This window comes from Podarcis vaucheri (assembly GCF_965113315.1).
Source record: "Podarcis vaucheri genome assembly, chromosome: 7".
Classification (NCBI taxonomy): domain Eukaryota; kingdom Metazoa; phylum Chordata; class Lepidosauria; order Squamata; family Lacertidae; genus Podarcis; species Podarcis vaucheri.
In genome coordinates this window covers 72,325,506-72,349,629 of record NC_138765.1, presented here as the reverse complement: position 1 = coordinate 72,349,629, position 24,124 = coordinate 72,325,506, and the positions used below count along the sequence as shown (strand labels likewise).

The window sequence follows — 24,124 nt, the reverse complement described above, 5'->3', positions numbered from 1 at the left end:
TCTCCCCCAATATATAGTGATGGCCGGCAACTTGGATGGCTTTGAAGAAGGCAAACTCAAGGACGACAAGGCTATCAGTGTTACTAGCCACAATAGCTGTGTCCTCCCTCCACTGCCAGAGGCAATATGCTTCTGAATGCTGGTTGTTGGGAATCACAAGTGGGAAGAGGCGCCCTTCTTGTGGGCTTTTCATAATGGGCATTTGGTTGGCCACTGTGAGAACAGGATGCTGGACTAGACACTGCCTTGGCCCAGCGTGGCTCATGAAATGTATCATAAAGAGGAGGCCGCAGAGGGGATGCAAAGCATCGACACCTTTTTTTTTTTAATCAAGCAGTTTGTGGATGAAACAAATTGTGCAGCTTGCAATGCAGAACTGAAATGAAACTGAGAGCCGGCACCACAGTTCTTGGTATGGCAAGCCAAGAGAGCCAATGCACTAGAGTGTTTCTTTTCGGCTTGTTATTCTGCCCCATTGTATGATTGCAGCATTTCCATCATGAGAGTGAGGAGCTCTGCCAAGAAGTGGACTACAGTATCTGCATCCGCAAAGGGTGACGAGCTGGCAGCTATTTAATTCGTTTTCTTCATCCTCATTGCAGGAGAGCTATGCTGAGGAACTGATCTTTGGCATGTACACTACTCTCTGCTCTGTAAAACGCAATGCTTTTTGGCAGGGAGGAGGCTGGGAGATCCTGCAGGCATGGTGGCTGCATCAGCAGCCTTGGGTGTGGACCTTTCTGCTTCTAATGTTGCCCTGTGGGCATGGGAAGGGCTGTAGCTCAAAAGCAGAGCATCTGTCTTGCATGCAGAAGGCTACAGGTTCTGGCCCCAGCACCCCCAGTCAGTGTAGGCAGACCAATGGGTTTGACTCAGTATAAGGCACCTTCCTATTTCCCCATGTCTTAAGAGAAGTTCCATAGCTCAGTGGTAGAGCACCCGCTTTTCATGCAGAAGTTCCCAGGTTTGATCCCCATCATCTCCAGGCAGGGCTGCCAGTCAGTGTAGACAATACTGAACTAGATGGAATAGCGGTCTGACAAAGGAAAAGGCATCTTCCTCTGGGTTGAAGCCACAGTGTTACAGCTTCCATGCCACTGACCCATCCTCAGAACTGGGCTCTTAAGCCAAACTGCATGCTCCGAGCACCACGTGGTACAGTCCTTCCTGGACTGTAGGTGTGATGATACTGAGGGAGGCTATGAAACAAATGGGAGAAGTAGACTGCTTAGTTCTGGAAGATCTGTTGAGCATCATACATTTCATTTCATTCTAAAACGACACATTTCTGAATCTATCCGGGCGGGGCAACCCCCCCCCAAAAAAACCCCATTTACCTTGCTTCCAACAATGTTCCATTTTTGACATGCCACAGTATTTATCTACCACCTCCTAATAGCGTATCAAGTAGCAGGCAGTTGCTGGCTAATTGCTTCCCAAACATAATAACCTATCATCATCAAACATTTGACTTTTTAAATACTTTGTCTTTCTTCTTTTCCTCTTTTTTATCCCCCCCCCTTTTTTTGCCTTCGACAAGGCTCAGTCTCTCCCCCCCACCTTGCTTTTCCAGTGCAACTCTGAATTGCACAAGAAAGGAAATGTTAAAATGTTCCACACAAAGATAATTAAAATCTTTTTCTCCAAGCCGCAGCCAAATGTGGCAGACCCCCTTATCACTGCAGGAATTTTGAGCAGGGCTCTTGAATTCCTTTGAGATACGGTTCTGGTAGATTAGCATGTAGATCCTACAATTATGTTCCCCTTGGTCTCTTTGAAAGCTATTACGGCCTGATGTAATTTTTTTTCTCCCCTTCCTCTTCTCCCCCGGTTACTTTCTCACTATGTCCTAAGTGTTCCTGATGGAACATAAGGCAGAAGCGTGTAACACAAATTTGACAAAGAGGGCAGGAAAGAATGACAGAAAAGAATTGCCTGGAGAGATTCAACCCCTCCCTTAATGCCATGAGTCCTAATCTAACCCCAAGGAACATAGGAAGCCACCTTATAACAAGTGTGGCCACTGGTCCATCTAGTGGTCTGTCTACACTGATAGGCAGCCTCTCTCAAGGATTTCAGCCATTATGATTTCAGGCAAAAGCCAGTGTTGCACAGAGGTTAGAGCAGAGCTTCCCAAACTGTGTGTCACGACATGTAAGAGTGTCGGCTGCAGGGTTGGAAAGGGGTTAGCTTTATCTCTAGTTTGCTAGTAAAACTGAATTACTGTATCACAAAATGATGCATGTCTATAAAGTGGGTCACCAGCATGAAAAGTTTGGAAAGCTCTGGGTTAGAGTGTCGCGTGCTTAGGGAGACCAGGGTTCGAATCCCCATGAAGCTCACCGGGTGACCCTTAGGCCAGTACCTCACTCTTGGCCGAACCTACCTCAAAGGGTTATTGTTGGGGTTGATTGGAGAGGGGGAGAACCTTACATGCCACTTTTACCTCCATGGAGAAAAAGATGGACAGATGGATGGATGGATAGATAGATGATAGATAGATAGATAGATAGATAGATAGATGATAGATATAGACAGATAGATGTTAGACATAGATAGATGTTAGAGATGATAGATAGATAGATAGATAGATAGATAGATAGATAGATAGATAGATGATAGATAGAGATAGATAGATAGATAGATAGATAGATAGATAGATAGATAGATAGATGATAGATAGATGATAGATGATAGACGATAGACGATGATAGATAGATAGATAGATAGATAGATAGATAGATAGATGATAGATGATAGATAGATAGATAGATAGATAGATAGATATAGATAGACAGATAGATGAAAGATAGATTAGATAGATAGATGATAGATATAGATGATATAGATATAGATGATATAGATGATATAGATATAGATATAGATATAGATATAGATATAGATATAGATATAGATATAGATATAGATATAGATGATATAGATATAGATATAGATGATATAGATATAGATATAGATATAGATATAGATATACAGTGGTGCCTCGCAAGACAAAATTAATCCGTTCCGCGAGTCTCTTCGTCTTGCGGTTTTTTCGTCTTGTGAAGCACGGCTATTAGCGGCTTAGCGGCTTAGCAGCTATTAACGGCTTAGCGGCTTTAAGGAAAAGGAAACAAACTCGCAAGAACTCACAAGACGTTTCGTCTTGCGAAGCAAGCCCATAGGGAAATTTGTCTTGCGAAGCGACTGAAAAAACGCAAAACCCTTTCGTCTAGCGAGTTTTTCGTCTTGCGAGGCATTCGTCTTGCGGGGCACCACTGTAGATATAGATAGAGATAGAGATAGATAGAGAGAGAGAGAGAGAGAGAGAGAGAGAGAGAGAGAGATAGAGATAGAGATAGATAGATAGATAGATAGATAGATAGATAGATAGATAGATAGAACTGAGCCCGATACCTGGAGATATTGAGGATTAAATTTGGGACCTTTTCATGCAAAGCAGATGCTCTACCACTGATCTATGTCTCTCCAGAAAACCCTTACTGTCGTGCCTTCACACTAAACTCTGGTTTGGCTTAGCGTTACGTGTGAACCAGCTCTACTAACATGCTTTAGGGCAATGGTGAGGAAGCTTTTCCAGACCAGGGGGTCCCATTTCCTCAGCTGTGGGTGTGGCAAAACAGAGAGAATGGTCTTCTCAGTCCAGTGTCAAGATAAGGAACCATAAAAAGAGAGTGCAGCATTGAACCTGCCCATCAACCCTTTAAGACCTAGACCCCTGTAAGACCTGGAACCCCTTAAGACCTGGAACACAAACTGAGCAGACACACCAGTCACCTTAGCCCTGTCGTCCGCACTAGAGTGAGATGCCTTGTATTCCTATTTAAAGGATTATAGTTCTGTCTAAGTTTGTATTTGTACATGTGAATTAGAACATGTGAACATTATGGGTTGTATCCAGGGCTGGTACTACCTAACATTGATGGGCATGACTAACTTAGGTCATTAATTTCAATGCTTCTACTCCGCCCAAGACCTAGCTGTATACAGCCCTATTGAAATCACTGTCATCTTTCGCCTTCTGTTTTCAAGATCCCTGTCTCTCTTTTGGGGCAATGCAAAAGTGGCTGTATATAAAGGTTGCATCCAATGTAGTCCTATGCAGCATGGACCCATGGGGAGCAATAGATGTAACTTAGGTCCATTCATTTCAGTGGTCTACTCTCTTATTTGTTCATCTTTTTAAATTGAATGTTATGGTTTGTTCTGTAAATATGAATAAGAACAGTTTTAAAAGTAGTGACAGTTACAGGCTTTATATTAGCAGTAAAACTGTTAGAGGAAGCGAGTGAGCAAGAGGCTTTAATTACAAAGCAAGCTTCTGAAACGGAGGATTTCAGTGCTGAGGAAGGTGGGAAACCGTAAAGCAAAAGCAGGGGGAAAAGAAGAAGAAGAAATTTACCAAAGCTTCTGTTTCAAGCGAGGAGGAAGAAATCCTGCTCTGTCCCGACTCTCCTCCCAGAAACCGCTCTGCTGGAAAATTTACAGCGCTAAGCCGATTGTTTGGTTTGGCACTCTGGTCAGGATGCTGTCTTGTAAACTTAATAATAGCTGCCCTCCTTTTAATTTGTTTGACCTTGACTACAATAATTTATTATGTGCGTTAGAAGATTTCTCTCTCTCCCTCCTCCCCCCGTCACTTTTCTTTAAAACAAAGAATTTGGCTTCTTCCCCTTGACTGCATGGAGAGAGCTGTGCCTCGGAATTCCCTTTGGCTTCAGTTGCTCATGTGGCGGCTGGTTAGCAATCAACTTCGTATTTAAACAGAGGACAGAGTTTTATTTTTTATTTTCCCCTTTTACATGTATATTTGAATCCCTGGAAAACCTAAAAGGCTGGTTTTTCCTCATTGGAAAGACATAATTAATCTTGGTCTTGGTGAATGGTTAGTTCAGCATCTCTCTGCATTTTGTCAGTGCTGCTGACAATGTCTGCCTTTTCGTTCACCCTCCGCCTCACCCCCACCTTAAGTCTGCCTTCAGATTAAACTCTCTGGGCTAGGGAGGTAAGAAGGTTTTCCATTCTGCATTCCCAGGCAGCGCTGTCTCCATCCTGCTGCAGTTTGCCTTCTGCCAAGACCGCCGTTACTTCTCTCACTGGCCATTGCGACAGAATTGTGCAGCCTGCATAATCTGCAGAACAAATTACACAATTGATTGCGTAAATAATGCAAGATGCATTGTCGTTCCGTCATTCCACCCCATTCATTTCAACACAAATTAAAAAGGGGGGTAATCAATTGCATATTCTTTGCATAGCGTTTTGGCTCTGGCCCCACTTGCTAGCCGCATGACATAAAAAGGTTCCTCACCTCTATGATACAGGAAGAACCATAAGAAGAGCCTGCTGGATCAGACAAATGGCCCCTCTTGTCCAGCGTCCTGTTTCCCCAGAGACCAACCAGGTGGCTTGGGGAGGTCTCCAGGCAAATCCGTTCCTTTTGGGTTCTCATTCTTCCAGCCTCAAGTTCCGTTCTCCACATTTCCACATCAGTTGGCAATGCAGGAGGCGGGGAAGTCCTCATGAAAATTAATCAGCATTCTACATAAGAAGAGCCTTGCTGGATCAGGCCAATGTCCCATCTAGTCCAGCATCCTGTTCTCACAGGGACCAACCAGATGCTTCTTGGGAAGCCAGCAATCAGGATTCAATTACAAGAGTGATCTCCCTTCCTGTGGTTTCCAGCAATCAGGGTTCAGAACCATTGCTGTCTCCAAATGTGGGGGCAGAGCATAGTCATCACAGCTAGTAGCCAGCCCTCTGCTCTGTGAGTTTTAATCCATCTAGGTTGGTGACCCCAGGCCTGCCTCCTTCAGCATCGGGTTGGCCATTGGGAAAACAAGATGCTGGGCTGAACAGCCCTGATCCAGCAGGGCTCTTCTTATGTTGTTCTGTTCTCTGCTCCAGCCAGTGTGGTGTAGTGGTTAAGAGCGGTGGACTCATAATCTGGTGAACCAGGTTCGATTCCCCGCTCCTCCACATGCAGCTGCTGGGTGACCTTGGGCTAGTCACACTTCTCTGAAGTCTCTCAGCCCCACTCACCTCACAGAGTGTTTGTTGTGGGGGAGGAAGGGAAAGGAGATTGTTAGCCGCTTTGAGACTCCTTCGGGTAGTGATAAAGCAGGATATCAAATCCAAACTCCTCTTCTTCCTTCCTTCCTTAGAAGTGCACACGTACCGCTGTGAGGACTGCGACGAACTCTTCCAGTCAAAGATGGACATGAGGCGGCACAAGAAATACTCTTGCAATGCCGTCAGCTCCCTCTACGAGACCCTCAGTGAGGAGATCAAGCAGGAAGGGGCTTCCGATGGGCAGGTCCACGAGTGCAAGGATTGTGAAAGGATGTTCCCAAACAAATACAGGTAACACACCTGGGAACCGGGGAGATGCTGAGCATCCTGGCTGGGGCTGGTTGGAGTTGGTCCAGAACACCCGGAGGGCACCAGGTTTACTCTGTAGCCCTCTTACCCTGTTAGACCTCTTTCAAAATTAGTGGTGATGGGAAGAACTGTAGTATCCATGCAATGTGTCCGCCCATTTCTCTCTTTCAGCTTGGAACAGCACATGATCATCCACACTGAGGAACGGGAGTACAAATGTGACCAGTGTCCGAAGGCCTTCAACTGGAAATCAAACCTGATTCGTCACCAGATGTCACACGATAGCGGCAAGCGATTTGAATGTGAAAACTGTGTAAAGGTATGGCTGTGATGGGCGCCATTGATTGACTCTGGTTGTGGTCCCAACCACTCAAGAGGATCAGCCCTACCTTCCTTTGAAGATGGGCAAATAAAGGAACAGAGGAAGACTGTTTTGAAATAAAACAAATGTCATGGATTGGCTGGACACAGAGGAATGGTGGGAAGCACTGGGAAACTCCCAAGGGAAGAAGGCTCAGAGCCCTGGGAGAGGTGGTGGATGAAGATGAGTGGTCAGAGGGAGAAGACTGGGATTGGCAGCTAAGGAGGCAATGGCTTAGTGAGCTGGGAGAGTCTGTGGCAGAGAGAAGTGCAGAAGGCAGAGAGGAGGGAGGCCAAGAGGCAGAGATGAGTCTTGCTGAAGATGCCCGGGTTTCTCTCCCCTCACCACTGGAGTCACAGTACTAGGAGAGGCATGAAGAGGGAGGAACAGTGGCAGGCATGCAGGCACAGTCTCAGATTGCTTGGGAAGGACCCGAGAGAGGAGGAGACTTGCTGTGGGAAGGCGGGGACCTTCAGTCCCCACAACTGCCTCTTAGGTGCAAGACCTACTGAGAAGAGTTGATGTGCTCATTAGGCCTGGTGCTCTTGAGCTGACCTTATACTTCTAATAAAGCGTTAACTTCACTTACTCCATATGATTTATTGCTGACTTGCTCTTGGCAACAGTTCTACACAAAAGCGAAAAGGACACTTTAATCTCAGAAATAAACCCTACCTCACAGGGCTGTTGTGGGAATTAAAGGAGGTGGGGCAGAAGCACATATGTTGCCCTAGGCTCCTTGGAGGAGGGGGAAAGGTGGGATATAAATGAAATGAAATAAATAAGTCACCGGTAAACAGAACATCGCGGTCAGATGAATTTATGTGGCTTTGTTCCTCAAAAAAGTTTTTTTTTCTCTCTCTCTCTTTCTGCACTCCCTATTTCCAGGTGTTTACTGACCCCAGCAACCTCCAGAGGCACATCCGTTCTCAGCACGTCGGTGCACGGGCGCACGCTTGCCCTGACTGTGGGAAAACCTTTGCCACTTCTTCCGGCTTAAAGCAGCACAAGCACATTCACAGCACTGTCAAACCTTTCATATGTAAGTTGTCATGGCTGCCTCCGAGAGCAGGCCAGCCACTATAATTGCACATATCCTGAGCTGCAGCCTCCACCGCCACCCCCTCCGGCCTCTGCCAGCAGCAGCCGCTGTAATTTTATAGGTCAGAGCACCAGATTAAATTCTGCCGCAATTCCCACCCCCCACTTCACGCACGGCTCCTGTTTTTTCAGTAAACATTTGAGGCAGGGTTTTTTTGTTTTTGACAGGTTAAAAGCTGAACTCCGCAGTCAGTCGGGCCAATTTGGCCTGCGCGCGTTTCTTTGCAGCAAGCGCACACCCACCCACACCCACACGCCGCCACCCCCCGAATCCTAGGAACATAGGAAACTGCCTTATACAAAGTCAGACCATTGATCTCTCCAGCTCCGAATTGCCTTCAATGACTGGCAGGGACTCTCCAGGCTTTCAATCGGGGGCGTCTCTCCCAGCCCTACCTGGAGATGCATGTCTTTGAACCTGGCATCTTCTGCATGCAATGCAGATATCGCAGGCTATGGGGACCCTTTGGTCTGATCTACAAGGCTCTTCCTGTGTCTGTGCAAAGAGCGGTTCCCCAGTTCATCCCTGCACCCTTTCTTGGGCAGAAATAACCAACTCCGGGCAGCTTCCAACACACATAAAAACATAATAAAACGTTAAAAACTTCCCTATACAGGGCTGCCTTCAGATGACTTCTAAAAGTTGTGTAGTTCTCCATCTCCTTGACATCTGATGGGAAAGTGTTGCACAGTGAGGGTGTCACTACCAAGAAGGCCTTCTGCCTGGTTCCCTGTGATTTTGCTTCTCACAGTGAGGGAACCGCCAGAAGGCCCTTGGAGGAGAACCTAAGTATCTGGGCTGAGTGATAGGGGTGGAGACACTTCTTCAGGTATACTGGGCCAAGGCCATTTAGGGTTTTAAAGGTCAGCACCAACACTTTGAATTGTGCTTGGAAACATACTGGGAGCCAGTGAAGATCTTTCAGGACCGGTGTTATATGGACCGGTGTTATATTCTTTAGGGAAGGCCGAGAAGGCCCTCTGCCTGATTCCCTGTAACTTTATTGTGCCAGAAGGCCCTCAGAGCTGGACCTCAGTGTCCGGGCTGCATGATGGGGGTGGAGACGCTCCTTCAGATATACAGGGCTGAGTAGTTTGTTAACTGTGCTGGGCATTGTAGCTCTGTGATGGGTAAACTACAGCTCCCAGGGTTCTCTGGGACAAGCCCTGTGCTTTTTAAATGTGCAGTGGATGCGTTTTAAACATATGGTGTGGATGTGACCGTCATCTTCTATACAAGGAATTGTCTTAGCCAATATTTCCAGTGAGGTAATAGGCTTGGTAGGGACGCGGGTGGCGCTGTGGGTTAAAGCCTCAGCGCCTAGGGCTTGCCGATCGAAAGGTCGGCAGTTCGAATCCCCGCGGCGGGGTGCGCTCCCGCTGCTCGGTCCCAGCGCCTGCCAACCTAGCAGTTCGAAAGCACCCCCGGGTGTAAGTAGATAAAATAGGTACCGCTTACCAGTGGGAAGGTAAACGGCGTTCCGTGTGCTACGCTGGCTCGCCAGATGCAGCTTTGTCACGCTGGCCACGTGACCCGGAAGTGTCTCCGGACAGCGCTGGCCCCCGGCCTCTTGAGTGAGATGGGCGCACAAACCCCAGAGTCTGTCAAGACTGGCCCGTTCGGGCAGGGGTACCTTTACCTTTACCTTAATAGGCTTGGTAAGCCAAAGTACGACTTCAGGTTCACATGAGGGGCAGCAGTCAAACTGCTAGCTCGTTTGCAAAGCTAAGCAGGGTCCGGTGTGGTTTCAAACTGGATGGGGAACCCCATGTTGAGATTCCTGCATTGCAGGAGGTTGGACTAGATGATGCTTAGGGTCCCATCCAACTCTACAATTCTAGAATGCAGCATTTCTGCAAATTTGCAATTCTAGAATGCAGCATTTCTGCAAATTATGTTACTCTCCCCCCCCCATGCTCCACTTCAACAGGGTGGCCCCCCAAAACCAGTAAAAAACAACAACAAACAATCATGATTTCGGGTTGCATCCAACTAAGTCCTTTTTTTAACTATCAATTATTTATTGATTAAAAGATTTGAATATCTATACAAACATTATGTGCTATCTCTTAACTGGCAAAAAAAATAGAAAATTATATAAAATAGAATATTTATAAAGAAAAAAATAAATAAAGAAGTAACAAAGATAAGAAACAAAGAAATCTTTTTTTTAAAAAAAGAGACGAAGTTATTTACATAGTAAAAGTACTCATCCGCACAATCCTTCCCATCCTTCTCATTATACTGTTTGATATAAAATTCTTTTTTACGCAGGTTTACATTGTATAATATCATTTCTTCCTGCTTTGTATACGTTCCTTTGATCTTTTTCTTTACAAATATCACTCAATCACTCATCCGACTAAGTCCTGTTCATTACTTTATTATGAAACACAACCTGCTTTCCAACCAGTTCTTTCATATTAATTTCATATTGGGTTTTGGTGTTTTGGTTTCTGTTGATGCTTTAGGTGAGGTCTGCCACAAGTCCTACACGCAGTTCTCCAACCTGTGCCGCCACAAGCGCATGCATGCCGACTGCCGGACCCAGATCAAGTGCAAGGACTGCGGCCAGATGTTCAGCACCACCTCCTCACTCAACAAGCACCGTCGCTTCTGCGAGGGGAAGAACCATTACAACCCCGGGGGGATATTCGGGCCAGGCCTGCCTCTCACTCCCAGCTCAATGATGGACAAATCCAAGCCATCTCCTGCCCTTAACCATGCCAGCCTCGGGTTCAGCGATTACTTCCCATCCCGGCAGCACCCTGGAGGGCTCCCCTTCTCCCCCGCTCCCCCAGCGTTCCCATCCCTCGCCCCTGGGTTCCCGGGCATCTTCCCTCCTTCGCTGTATCCCAGGCCCCCTTTATTACCTCCGACGCCGCTGCTGAAAAGCCCCCTCAACCACACTCAAGATGCCAAACTTCCCAGCCCCCTGGGCAACCCAGCCCTCCCTCTGATCTCCGCCGTGAGCAACAGCGGCCACCCCGCCTCCGGGGAGGAGCGTTACAACAGCAGCAACCTGGGGAACTCCTACCTGGAGAAGCTCAAGGCCAGGACCAGCGACATGTCAGACGCGAGTGACTTCGAGGACGTCAACACCACCACAGGAACGGACCTGGATACCACCACCGGGACAGGGTCTGACCTGGAGAGCGACGCGGAGAGCGACCGGGACAAAATGAAGGAGAAGAGCAAGCCGTCCGAGAGCAAGCCGGATTTCGGCAGCGGCGCAGTGCCCACCAGTTCCGCCAACAACATGAGCGACCTCCCCCTCTTCTACTCGCAGCATTCCTTCTTCCCTCCCCCCGAAGAGCAGCTCCTTCCCATGGCGGGAGCAGCCAATGACTCCATCAAGGCCATCGCCTCCATCGCGGAGAAGTACTTTGGGCCCGGCTTCATGGGGATGCAGGAGAAGAAGATGGGCTCCCTCCCGTACCATTCCATGTTCCCCTTCCAGTTCCTCCCCAACTTCCCCCATTCGCTGTACCCTTTTACGGACCGCACCCTCAACCACAGCTTGCTGGTCAAGGCAGAACCAAAGTCGCCCAGGGACCTTCACAAACTGGGCAGCACCAGCTCTGAGTCGCCCTTCGACCTTACCACAAAGCCAAAAGAAATCAAGCCAGCCTTGCCGCCCCCCAAAGTCCCGCCCGCTCACCCGTCCGGTGAGGAGCAGCCGCTGGATCTCAGCATCGGCAACCGTATCCGGGCCAGTCAGAATGGGAGCCGGGACTCCCGGAGGAACCACGTGTATGGAGAAAGGAAGTTGTTGGCCAGTGAAGTATTACCCAAGATCTCTCAGGCTCAGATGCCGCCACAGCCATCACTGCATTACGCCAAGCCATCTCCTTTTTTCATGGACCCCATATACAGGTATTAACATAGCCTGCCTTAATCGCACGCATTTGCAACTGAGGCCAACAGAGCCCCAGCGACAACAGTGGTGGCAAGCAGTGGTTGGGGTTGCCACCGCTACTGAGTAACCCTGGTGTGTGAAGCAATCACTCGGGTCTGGTCTACTTGCCAGCAAAGTTCTCAGGGACTGAGCAGAGGAGGAATGGTGGAGACCACCTCCCCATCCTAACTTAAGGAAGAGGAAGACAGTAGATTTGCTACAGGGGTTTGAGGGAGGTCAGAGCTCAGAGGCAGATGAGGGGGGAAATTGGGAAATCATGGGAGAGCTAGAGCAACACCCAGCTGACACGTTGTCATTAGAAAGCATTTCAGAGCCTCCATCTCCCAGAACCTGGAGAGCCTTGAAAGTAGGAGAGCAAAGAGCTCAAAAACAAAGGGCCCATAGCAGCACTGGTAGAGGAAGCGATGAGAATGACAAGGACGTGGGAGAGATGGGGGGGTGGAGATTCACTTGGGACAACACCATTTTCCAAGAGGCTGGGTTCTATAGCCTCTCTCTGTAAAGATTGAAATAAAAAAGGATGGTAAGAAACTTTATACTTTCCTGGGCAACCAGCTGGGAGCCGCTGACAACATCCTGACAAAAGTTGACCATTAGCTGTGGCTGCAACATGGTTATGTTGTTTGCATGTCGTGACCCCGCAGCCACCCCCTCGTTGGAAATAACTCACACAAGGACACGGATATTAGGTTTATGTTATTGGGCAAATTTTGGCCACAACTTTATTGAAATTACAGAATGTGAGTGGTATTGGCTTAGGCATTGACTGGACCTGACTATATCTGACTCCTGCCCATTGTGCAGGAAGTCCCCAGTAAGGGTAAGCCACCGGTAGGGGGAGCCCTGTCGATACGGACCAACTCAAGCTCCCCCTGGTATTCCCGTTGGGGTCATGTCAAGGCCTTAGCCCCCCCAGCCGGGCTTCAGACTAGAACAACACCCCCGGATTCCTTTAATGGAATACCCTTAAGCATGGAGGGGCAGGTGATGGCCACACCTCCCCTCCCCCACACTAGGTCAAACAATGCCTAGCTGCCACAACTGGCCACGACCCCCCAGCCAGCGGGTCGGCTGGCCGGGCTCTGACATGGCCGGGATCCCCCAGGCAATGGGGGACAAGGTCCCCCACTCCCGGTGGGGAGTGGGTGGCCATGCAGTCCACCGCAAGTCCTCCCCACTGGGAAGTGGAGCGGATATATCACGTTGTATCCAATGAAACTCTGTGCAGAGTAGACCCACTTTAATTAATGGACATGACTGAACAAGGCCCATTAATTTCCATTTTATTCATTGAAATGAACGGCGCTAGGTCCTTAACATTGAAGCGATAACTTTAGTTAAAAACAACAACTCAGTTCCTCAGCCCAGTGGCCAATAAATTCACCACCATATCCAATGCCATTGACAAACAGAATACATGTGGATCAATTAAAATGAAATAAAATGTGCAGTTACATGAAGCAAATATTTTCCAAAGCCATTATCTGTGGCCAAACATGCTCTGATGAATAGGGTTTCTTCCGTGGCAGGTAAACTAAACAGAACACCAACTTGAGCATGACTCTGAAAGTGTCATTGCTTTTTTTATGATGTGCTGCAGCAAACATTTCTTTCCAAATTGAAAAAAGAAGACATTTTAGTCTTCTGCCAACACTGGCCATCCCCACCACCAGAAGATAGAGTCAGGGGTGCCAACTTGAATAAAATATTTGGAGTGGGGCAGGTAAGCCCCGCCCCGCATAATCGGTCACATGACATGGTGTACACACACTATTTGAATAGTAATGCCCATTAACTTTGGGGGGCCCTGGCCCCCTCAAACATTTTATGGGGAGCGCGCGAAGACCCTAGGAGTTGGCTAGCATAGTCATTTGAAAACAAGCTGACTGTTGGGCTAGGAGATTGTTTTCATCAAGTTATCATCTTAAAGCTTTTTTGCCTATATAATAGGTGTATCTGTAACTCATAGGCTACCTTAACTTCTATTGTAGCAAATTAATGAGTACGACTAACTTAGGTCCACCCATTTAAATGGATCTATTCCAATCAAACATACAGCACATGCACTCCTGATCGTTCTTGGTCTGATACATTCGTACCTTGGTATTCAAACAGAATGCACTCCGGAAGTCTGTTCGACTTCCAAAGCATTCAGAAACCAAGGCGTGGCTTCCTATTGGTTGCAGGAGCGTCCTGCAGTCAATCAGAAACTGTGGAAGCCGCACTGGATGTTCAGCTTCCAAGGCAAAGTTCGCAAACCAGGTTTGCGACATTTGAGTTCTGAGTTGTTCGTGAACTAAACTGTTCGAAACCCAAGGTGCAGCCGTATAGGACACTGGCCTAGATAAGCTCTTCTTACCTTTTTGTTGTTGTTGTTCTTAAGTATTGTTGTTGGCATTCATTCAACCATTGAGAGACAATGGTTGTGCTCCTCCAGGGGTGAAGTCAAACCACTGTGTTAGCAGCACCAAAGTGATCTCCCTGGGGCACAAGCCTGGGCAGTGAGAATGGGGGTCCTGGGCTGCCCAAATGACAAACTTCCACTCTTGGGCTCACTGATGTGGTCCAAAGGAAAGCAGAGCAGTACCTTTGGCATCAGCTTGGCTGCAGGAGTTGCCAGAAAGAGGTGTACAAGATGCCATCCAACTGTTTGAGGGAATTGTGTCGGGATTAAGTATATAGGCTTGTATAGGACAAGTGGGTCCAAAATTAGGAAACCAGAAACCGTGATCTGCAAATCATGCACGGTGGAGAAGTTTGGGAAACCATGAAGTCAATATGGGAAGATGCCAAGGAACTGTCAGCCAAGGTGATGTTGGCCGGGCATGTTGAGAAACCGGGAGAGGGTGGGTAAGGAAGAGGAACTCGAGTTTTCTCAAGATCCCTTTTCAGATTGGTACTCCATGAGGAGGGCTTCCTTGTTCTCACTCTTGAGATCCTAAGGACTTTGCTCAAAGCTTTATGTTGCCTCTCCCAATCATGCTCGTCTAGGAATGCCATTCCAGGTATGAAAAATGGCCCTGACCATTTTCGGCTTTGTTCCTTGGGAAATAGCGACGGTAACGGTAGAGATGGAAGTTATTCCAGTGGGATTCCAGCACCTCTGCGTAAGGGCTGGAAAACGTGCCAAAATAACAGAGGTTGGAGGAAGCTTTGCCAGTCAAAACAGAAAGGCAGGAAACGGCACAGGAGCAGAAGACAGATGAATAAGATGGATCAGGGTAGGGGGGGGGAGACATGCTCAGTGAGTTCCTGGGAGATGTGAAGGATTAGTAGCGGGTTCTTTTTTGGGGGGGGGGAGATTTCAAAGTTAGAAACAAGTCAAAGGTTGTAAATCCAACTGAGGATGCCATGAGTTAGCAGTCTGGCAAGCTCAGAAAATAGAGAAATGCAAGTTGGATCCGTAACATATTATTGCTGCTCAATGACACATTCCAGCAAGGTGGAAACACTTTGGCAGGACCAGTGAGAGGTATGGCTTTGGGAAAGTTGTGAGGGCCAGATAGATAGCCCTGGGGGGCCACATTTGGCCCCTGGGTTGGAGGTCCTTCACTCATGCTCTTAAACCATGAATGGGCCTGCTCTGAGTGGGGCTAATGTTTGTTTCAGCCCATTGTTATCTTCCTGGCACAACAGTAAGGCATCCCTTGGCAGAAACCAGGAAGGGTAGATTGATTGATTGATTGATTGATTGATTGATTGAATGAATGAATAGACTTTATATACATACATTCTTAGTTCAGTTGGTAGAGCATGGGACTCTTAATCCCAGGTTCGTGGGTTCATGTCTCATGTTGGGCAAAAGATTCCTGCATGGCAGAGGGTTGGACCAGGAAGGGTAGATTGATTGATTGATTGAATGAATGAATGAATAGACTTTATATACATACATTCTTAGTTCAGTTGGTAGAGCATGGGACTCTTAATCCCAGGTTCGTGGGTTCATGTCTCATGTTGGGCAAAAGATTCCTGCATGGCAGAGGGTTGGACTACATGGCCCTCATGGTCTCTTCCAACTCTACAATTCTATGATTCTTCTGGTTTTCCCTGGAGGCCCTGTGAGGTATGTAACCCTCTGTATTGCTGTCCAGCAGGGTGGAGAAGCGGAAGGTGGTAGATTCAGTGGGCGCATTGAAGGAGAAGTATCTGAGACCATCCCCACTGCTTTTTCATCCCCAGGTAAGACCATTTTTTTTTAAAAAAAAAAATTATTATATTTGACTTTGATGCAGTTTGATGAGAACCGACTTTCTCTGGAACCTCCCGGACATATGTGTGGATCAGAGCAGCGGACTGTATCCAGCTAAGACCTACTTTGAGTAGACCCATTGAAATGTTTGGGCCTAAGTTAATCACGTTCCTTAACTTCTACTCTTAGTAGGACTGGCAGAGACTACAGCTCATCATTTTGCAATTCCCTGGATTTTGCAGTAGTTTCCAACTCAGAAAATCGGCCCCAAAAAGGCATTGCAAAAAAAAAAAAAGTTCATTTGTGGAGATAAAAATACATTTTATTTTTTTATTTTTTTAATAAATTTTATTGGTGCGTGTGTGTGTCCCCCCCCCCCCAGGTACAAACCTAGCACACCAGAGATAAATTTTCTACCCCGGCCAGGTACTTGTTTCTAACCTGACGTCAGCAACATCAGCAGCAACATTATTATTATTATTATTATTATTATTATTATTATTAGCCTTATTTGAACACCAGGGCTTTTCAGAGCACCCAAAGCTCTGAAATACTTTGCAAGTTCTCATGAGACTCTTGATCTCAAGGTCATGGATTTAAGCCCAACGCTGGGGGGAAAATTCCTCCATTGCAGGGGGTTGGACTTGATGCTCATGGTGCCTTCCAACTCTACAATTCTATGATTCTATTATTCTAGGGCCCCTCATAAGTGAGCACACAAAAATGACGTTTCATTGAATGATACCATTGGCCTAGTGCTATCAAGAGCAGATTGGCAGGGTCTTGTGCTTCTGCGGGGTCTTGTGTGTTTCCATGACTTTGCTAAAAGATCTATAAGGCCCCTGCACAGGGGTCCCACCATATTAGGGGGCCCTTACTTCACTCTCAGCTTTAAGCACCTTTGCTATCCCTTAAGCAGAGGGGCTAGCAATAAAGCACAAGCCATCAGTGTCACATCTCAGTTTCCCTTCTGTTGGAAACAGTAAGAGTCTACCCTGTGGTTTCATTTACAGGGTACTCAACAACCATTGTTTTGCGGCTGGAGCTTTTCCCGCCCGATATGGTTTTGCTTTCACAGCTAAACTTAGTTCCTTCATTGTTTTGTCTCAGCCTGAGAGTTTGGTTAATAACTTCCCCCGATTTTCCATTTGAGGAGGTCCTACAATGGTGACAGGCTGGCCAGGGACATCCTGTGTTTGTGTGGGTTAGAATAGCAGGAGAGAAATGATCTGATAGCTGTCCCAGAAAGTCTGGTGAGAAAGCTATGCGCTCCGAGAAAGACTGTGTGCTGGGGGCACAGAAGGGTCTAAAAGTCAATCTCATAAAATTTGGACCGTGGAAAACATCTGTCACATTGGTTGTCTGTCAAGTTAGTATCTGCCAACAGAATATATACAATGATGGTGGTCGTTCTCACCATCACAATTATCAACAAGTTCTTTATTTTTTTCCAAACCACCTTTCCTCCAAATAGCCCAGGGCAGCATGTATGAATACCTCATTCACACTCACCCACCCATTCGATTCTCACAACAGCCCTGTGAAGTAGGGTAAGCTAAAATATAGTGTGTATCTCATGGTCATTCAACAAGCTTCTTGACTGAGTGATGCTGTGAACCTCTTGAATGGTGGGGCTAGGTTGTGGGCCTGGATGGGGAAGAAACTTGATTTAGTTTGCATATAAAGGTGAACCCACCTAATTCACACTTTCTGAAACAATATGTGAAATGAAACAAAGCCATTCATTGAAATTGGCACTCCTCTGAATTTTGCAGTGTAGTTCCCGAGCCAAGTAAGTCATATACTGGGACAAAGTGTCCATAAAGAGGCAGATATCTGTGATTATAACATTAAGAGTGCCTTGTATTAGGGGAAATTGCTTTGCAAAAATGTGCAAAATTGTACATAAACATTGCAATAAATTTGCTGGTGAATTTTCACGAAGGCCTAATAATAATAATGATAATAATCACACAAACTGGTGTGGAAATGTGGAGTACTGAACTTAAAGTTGGAACAAATTAGAAATTGAGAGAAACAAAAATGGACAGACTTGCCCATCCCTAACTGTGAGAAGCAGAGTAGTGGGAGCTGGGAGCCAGAAGTGCGGCTAGTTGTCAGGACCAGAAAGCAAGTAAAAAAAACAAACCAAGGAGGCAAGAGCAAAGAGCAAACCAAGTCGAGACTAAAGCATAACCAGACACAGGGACACAGCAGAGTTCAGGAAGACTGTTGTTCCATCAAGGATCAACAAGAGCAGGAAGTCCTCTTAAACTACTTCCTGTCCAGGTAGGTCCAATATACACCTTCAGTGAGCACAGTCAATGGCGGAAGCTATTTCACTGGGTAGCTTCTATATGCATCTCAAAGCTTCACCACATCGGGGTGCTGCACACAGACCCAGCTGTTCCTGACACCATTTCCTGGCTGTAATCTGCAGTGCAGTGTAGATTAATTGCTTAAATTGTGTGTCCATAGTTCAGGGGGTAGGGACCATTTCAGCCTGAGCTGGACAGGTTCCAGCTAGGCAAAAGCACTTGAGGAGAGTATGAATCAGGGCCAGGGAGGGGTGTGGCCTGAGGAGAGTTGCAGGGGCCACAGAGAGAGGTTTGGAAGGCCACATTTTTCCCCTGGGACCAAGGTTCCCCACTCCTGGAACATTCCTAGAAGGGGACAAGTCTATCTGTCTAAAACCCTTGAAATCCATGCTGTGGCATTTCCTTGCAAGTGCTATTTGTCAACAGCAAAATATCAGCATAAGGTTGGGATAGTCAACATGGGGCTGCTTTGCAGACATTGTTGGACTCCTCCTTCCATCAGCACCCCCACCAGCATGGCTAAATGTCGGGGACGATGGAAGTTGTAGTCTAACAACCTCTGGAGGACCACAGGTGAGCTAACCATGGACAGCTCTTTTTGATACCCAACTCCTAATGCTTTGTCATTTAGTTTTACTGTGGCGGGGGTTTTGAAACCGAAATGCTGATTTGTACAACATCTGACATTTCGGAGAACACTAGCCTTTGGAAACCAAGGACAATAACATAAAAAATAAATATATGCTGGATTCCCATGCTGGAATTTCTGAAAACATGACATGTATCTCTCTTTTGTTTTGCAAGGGACAGGAAGGGGTATAAACAAAAGAAGGCTTTCCCCCCTGCACTGATTTTTGTATGACTCCAGCATGATCTGTTTCAAATGAACTTCTGCCTGCACAAATCATTGGCAAGCCTTTCTGATTGCTTAATGGCAAGCCCCCCCCCCGCCCCGATGACTGTCTTTCCTTCTTCCCCTTCTCTGATTTTCTTTTCTTCCTCATCTTTATTTGTCATTTCGAACCGGTTGCTCCTGCCTTAAATAGCAAATGCTCCTGCCAAACGGAGAGGCCAGGGCCTGCCTTTAGAATTGTCGAACGAGCCCACGACATCTCACACTGGCAAACCCTCTGTGATTAAGTGCCAAAAGAGTGGGGAGTGACAAAAGCCGCCACCAGGTACTCCGGTAAAGGGCTGAGTGAAAAGAACCCTCGACGAGATCCACCAAGTGTTTTGCAACCCGCTCGGTTTTGTTACATGACTGGCAGCGGGGGCTGGCCCTCTGTTCCCTTGCGCTATTATCATACAGGCCTAGGATCTGTTCTATTAAATAACACAAAATGGCTTTTATGGGACTCCTTTTATTTTCTTTTTTAAGGTTTATGATTGGTTGTCAAGCTTCTGCAATTTATTCCTCAATGATCAGAACAGCACTCTCTATCTATCTACCTTCCTTAATGTTGTCCCTTTTTTTCTTTCCTTCTCTCTCTCCCCTCCCCCTTCCTTTCCTTTTTTTCTTTCTCATTCTCTCTGTTTCTGCCTCTCCCCCCTTCCCTTCTCTCCTATTTTCTTAGTCATTCTCTCTCTCTCTCTCTCTCTCTCACACACACACACACAGAGAGAGAGAGAGAGAGAGAGAGAGAGAGAGAGAGAGAGGTAGGAGGGAATCGGGGGGGGGCTGTACATGTTCCACATTTTAATGTAAAGCCACTGACTTCGGAGAAACTGAATTTGGCACTTCCGTCTGTCATTAGAAGTGGTATGCATTCTTAGGCATTATCTCCAGTCCCATTTCAACGGAGCAGGAACATGGCAAATGCCAGCTCTCCCAGGTACCCAACAGAGCACTTTGTTTTGTGACTGAAAGATCCCTCCTACCATCAAAAGTGTGACCTCCCGTCCACAACACTGGACTCTTAATTCTGAGCCTTTCACCCTGCTCAGCCTCTGTTGCTCTTTCCTTCCCGCATAACGATACCATTAAGACAGTTTTTAATCGCCTAGCTCTTGGCGTAACACAGCAAAGATTTATCTTACAGGGCAACCATTTCGCTTTACTTTATTGGGCTGTTTCCCCTGACAAACAATGTTAACCAGCCATAAGGAAGAGATGTTTAGCACAGACCCCAGTGTGCTAGTTATTGCAGGTTTCTACATGGGGGGAACATTTGGAAGAAAAAACAAGTTGGGAGTAGGGACGGGATGGTTCTCATTGAAAGGCCAACTTACCTAAATTGCAGAGTCTGAAACCATGTGTACACCTCTCTGAATTTTGCAATGCAGTTCTGCAGCCAAGTAACATCTTTTAAAAGATGCATGTACTAGGAGAAAGTGTGCACATAAATGTGTACATTGGCAAAACTAGTATAATAAAAATACATTATATTAAGATAAATGGCTAAAATGCTGGTGAATTTTCATGGGGATATAATCATCAGCATCACCGTCTTCGCACACTAATGTGGAAATGTGGAGAGCTGAAAGGTAGAAGGGGGGTGTTACTGGGTTGTTGTTTTTATTTTTATTATATATATTGTGATTTTTATCTTCATCTTATCTGTGAACCGCCCTGAGACTTTCGGGTATAGGGCGGTATATAAATTCAATAAATACTACTAATAATAGTAGTAGTAGTAATAGGAAAATGAGACAAACTGAAACATTCACCCACCCCTAGGTGATGATAAAGCAGCAGACAGGCTCCTGCAGCCTGGTCTGATCTAAATGTTTGCACCTTACATCATATAATGTGCAGAAGAACTCCAGAGCAATATCTCATTAAAATCAAGGAAGTGGAGTGGCTAGGCCCGACTCGGAATTATCTCTGTCTGATAGATCGATCGATCGATCGATAGATGATAGATATGATAGATGATAGATAGATAGATCTGATAAATATAGATGACAGACAGACAGATGATAGATGATAGATAGATAGATAGATAGATAGATAGATAGATAGATAGATAGATAGATGATAGATAGATAGATAGATAGATGATAGATAGATGATAGCCAGATAGATAGATGATAGATAGATAGATGATAGATAGATAGATAGATGATAGATTGATAGATAAATGATAGATAGATGATAGATAGATAGATAGATAGATAGATAGATAGATAGATGATAGATAGATCTGATAGATAATAGATAATAGATAGATAAATCTGATAGATGCTTTTAGGCCTGCCTGCTTGGTAGAATCTAGAATCCCGCCGCCACCCTGCTTGTTCAAAATCTATAAACAAACGGTGTTGGCCACTACGGGTGACAAACCTTCCCCCTTCTCTGAACAGATGTCGGCAATAGAAACCATGACGGAGAAACTGGAGAGCTTTGCAGCCATGAAGGCGGACGCCGGCGCTTCCTTGCAGCCCCTCCCGCACCATCCCTTCAACTTCCGGTCACCGCCCCCAACGCTGTCCGACCCCATTTTGCGCAAGGGCAAAGAACGCTATACCTGCAGGTAAGAAGTGAAGGGCCGCCAGCAGCTGTTGCAAAGAACAAGGAAGAGAAAAGGCTCGGCTTGAGGTGGGATGCAAGATCTGGGACAGGGATTGCCATCCTTCTAGGCCAGTGGGCACATTTGGGATTTTTGATCATCTGCCGCTGGTCCTACTCTCTCTGTTCACTTTTCTCCTCCTTCAGATCGCCAGAGAGAGGTAGAAAGAGTGTACCCACACGCTGCCCTTTTGCAAGCGATGCATTAGCATTGATATGAGCTTTGAAAAGCCCATAGAGTTGAAAGAGGAAGTGGGAAAGAGCATCACTTTCCCGACTTCCTCCTTCAGATCTATGGGCTTGTTGAGGGGGAAGAAGGTAAGCTGCCTCACCAATTTGTAGACAAGGAGGCACGGTGCGGTGGTGTCAGGGGCTTGGAAGCTTCATGGGCACCAGGAGGAAGCCTCAAGGATGCTATTACACACATGGGCACCCTATTGGTGACTCCTGATCCAAGAAAATGAAACAAACAGCCTCTTCCTCTTTCTGATTTCTTTGCTTGAGATTCCCTCTACCCCCTCATGCCAGTTAGTACAATGGTGCCTTGCAAGACGAAATTAATCCGTTCTGCGAGTCTCTTCGTCTAGCGGTTTTTTTGTCTTGCGAAGCAACCCTATTAGCGGCTTAGCGGATTAGCGCTATTAGCGGTTTAGCGGCTATTAAAGGCTTAGCGGCTATTAAAGGATTAGCGGATTAGCGGCTTAGAAAAAGGGGGGGAAGCGGGGAAAAATCGGAACACTTGCAAGATGTTTTCGTCTTGCAAAGCAAGCCCATAGGGAAAATCGTCCTGCGAAGCAGCTCAAAAACGGAAAACCCTTTCGTCTAGCGGGTTTTCCGTCTTGCGAGGCATTCGTCTTGCAGGGCACCACTGTAATCTCTGGATCACACCACTATAGCAAAGGGCCATGGAGGAAGGCTGTCGTTCAGTGGTAGAGCATCTGTTCCTGCGATAGCCATAAGACTAGGGTATGAACTTCACTGTCTTCTCGCCTCCTAGGTACTGTGGTAAAATATTCCCGCGTTCAGCAAATCTGACGAGACATCTGCGGACACACACAGGAGAGCAACCTTACAGGTAAGGAAGAACATAGCTTTTAATCTCAGGATAAACAGCGGGAAACAGTCGATATAGAATTTTTTTCTGAAGAGAATTATCACCAAGAAAGGTTTGGGGCAAATATAAAGTAGCCTGATTTATCTGTGGAACTGATTGCCACAGGATAATGGGATGGCGACTCAGCGTAAATGAACCTAGCAGACTCACAGCAGATAAGCATTAGCTGCGATGCCTCAGAATGGAGCCTCCATGTTCAGGGCATCTCTACCACAGGTGCCCTTTTAGAGTTCAGTTTGGAGCAGAAGAAAAGCCACAAAATATCTGCTGGGGTGGAGCTCCACAAACCTGATAATTTCTAAGAGTTTTATCCATCGAAATGAATGGACATGACTGGTGTAGGCCCATTAATTTCAACGGGTTTACTCTTAAGATAAAATTATTAGGATAAAGGCAGTTTTTTTATAATGGCGCCGGGTAAAGAGAAATTTCAGTCCAATTTTGGGGGGAGTCGGAGGTTGGATTTCAACCATTTATTGAGACAATTTGCCAGCAGGGTGTGTGTGAAAGAGAGTGGGCATAAAAGTAGCTTTAGCAGGAAGAAAGAGGTGGTCTGAAGCAAAGGAAGGATAAAAGGAGAAGGAAAGAGCTTGTGGAGGACCACTCTATTATAGTGTTATAGATTGGGAGAGCGAGACCCTAGAAATTAATAAATGGTAAAGGTAAAGGGACCCCTGACCATTAGGTCCTGTCGTGGCCAACTCTGGGGTTGCAGTGCTCATCTCGCTTTATTGGCCGAGGGAGCCGGCGTACAGCTTCCAGGTCATGTGGCCAGCATGACTAAGCCGCTTCTGGCGAACCAGAGCAGCACACGGAAACACCGTTTACCTTCCCGGCAGAGTTTTACCTATTTATCTACTTGCACTTTGACACGCTTTCGAACTGCTAGGTTGGCAGGAGCAGGGACTGAGCAACGGGAGCTCACCCTGTCGCGGGAATTCAACTGCCGACCTTCCGATCGGCAAGCCCTAGGCTCTGTGGTTTAACCCACAGCACCACCCACATCCCTAATAAATGGTAGGATTTTTATTATTTGGGGAGAAATACAGGCTGGAGAAGAATTCCCAAACTAGCCTATGCAAAATGACCTGGCCAAGCTAGGATCATTAAGAAACAATACAGGGCCGTTGAGAGCCATTGGCAATGCAAGAGAACTGCCCTCCCCACTTTCCCTGAGGTGTGGACAGAGACTGGGGGTTTGGAAGGTTGCCATC

The 24,124-nt window shown here is 46.6% G+C and overlaps 1 protein-coding gene across 5 annotated transcripts in view; it reads left to right on the top strand.

Annotated features, from left to right (window-relative positions):
* The window catches only part of PRDM16 (PR/SET domain 16), a 472,000-nt gene that overhangs the window by 416,056 nt on the left and 31,820 nt on the right, over window positions 1-24,124 (top strand). For 4 of the 5 annotated variants that reach the window (XM_082229837.1, XM_082229838.1, XM_082229836.1 and 1 more), the window contains exons 6-12: window positions 6,183-6,381; window positions 6,571-6,718; window positions 7,649-7,802; window positions 10,334-11,738; window positions 15,873-15,960; window positions 21,592-21,761; window positions 22,794-22,871. In XM_082229837.1, coding sequence (XP_082085963.1) covers window positions 6,183-6,381; window positions 6,571-6,718; window positions 7,649-7,802; window positions 10,334-11,738; window positions 15,873-15,960; window positions 21,592-21,761; window positions 22,794-22,871 — 2,242 coding nt within the window. The remainder of the gene's footprint in view (window positions 1-6,182; window positions 6,382-6,570; window positions 6,719-7,648; window positions 7,803-10,333; window positions 11,739-15,872; window positions 15,961-21,591; window positions 21,762-22,793; window positions 22,872-24,124) is intronic. The other variant, XM_082229835.1, reaches the window with a different exon arrangement.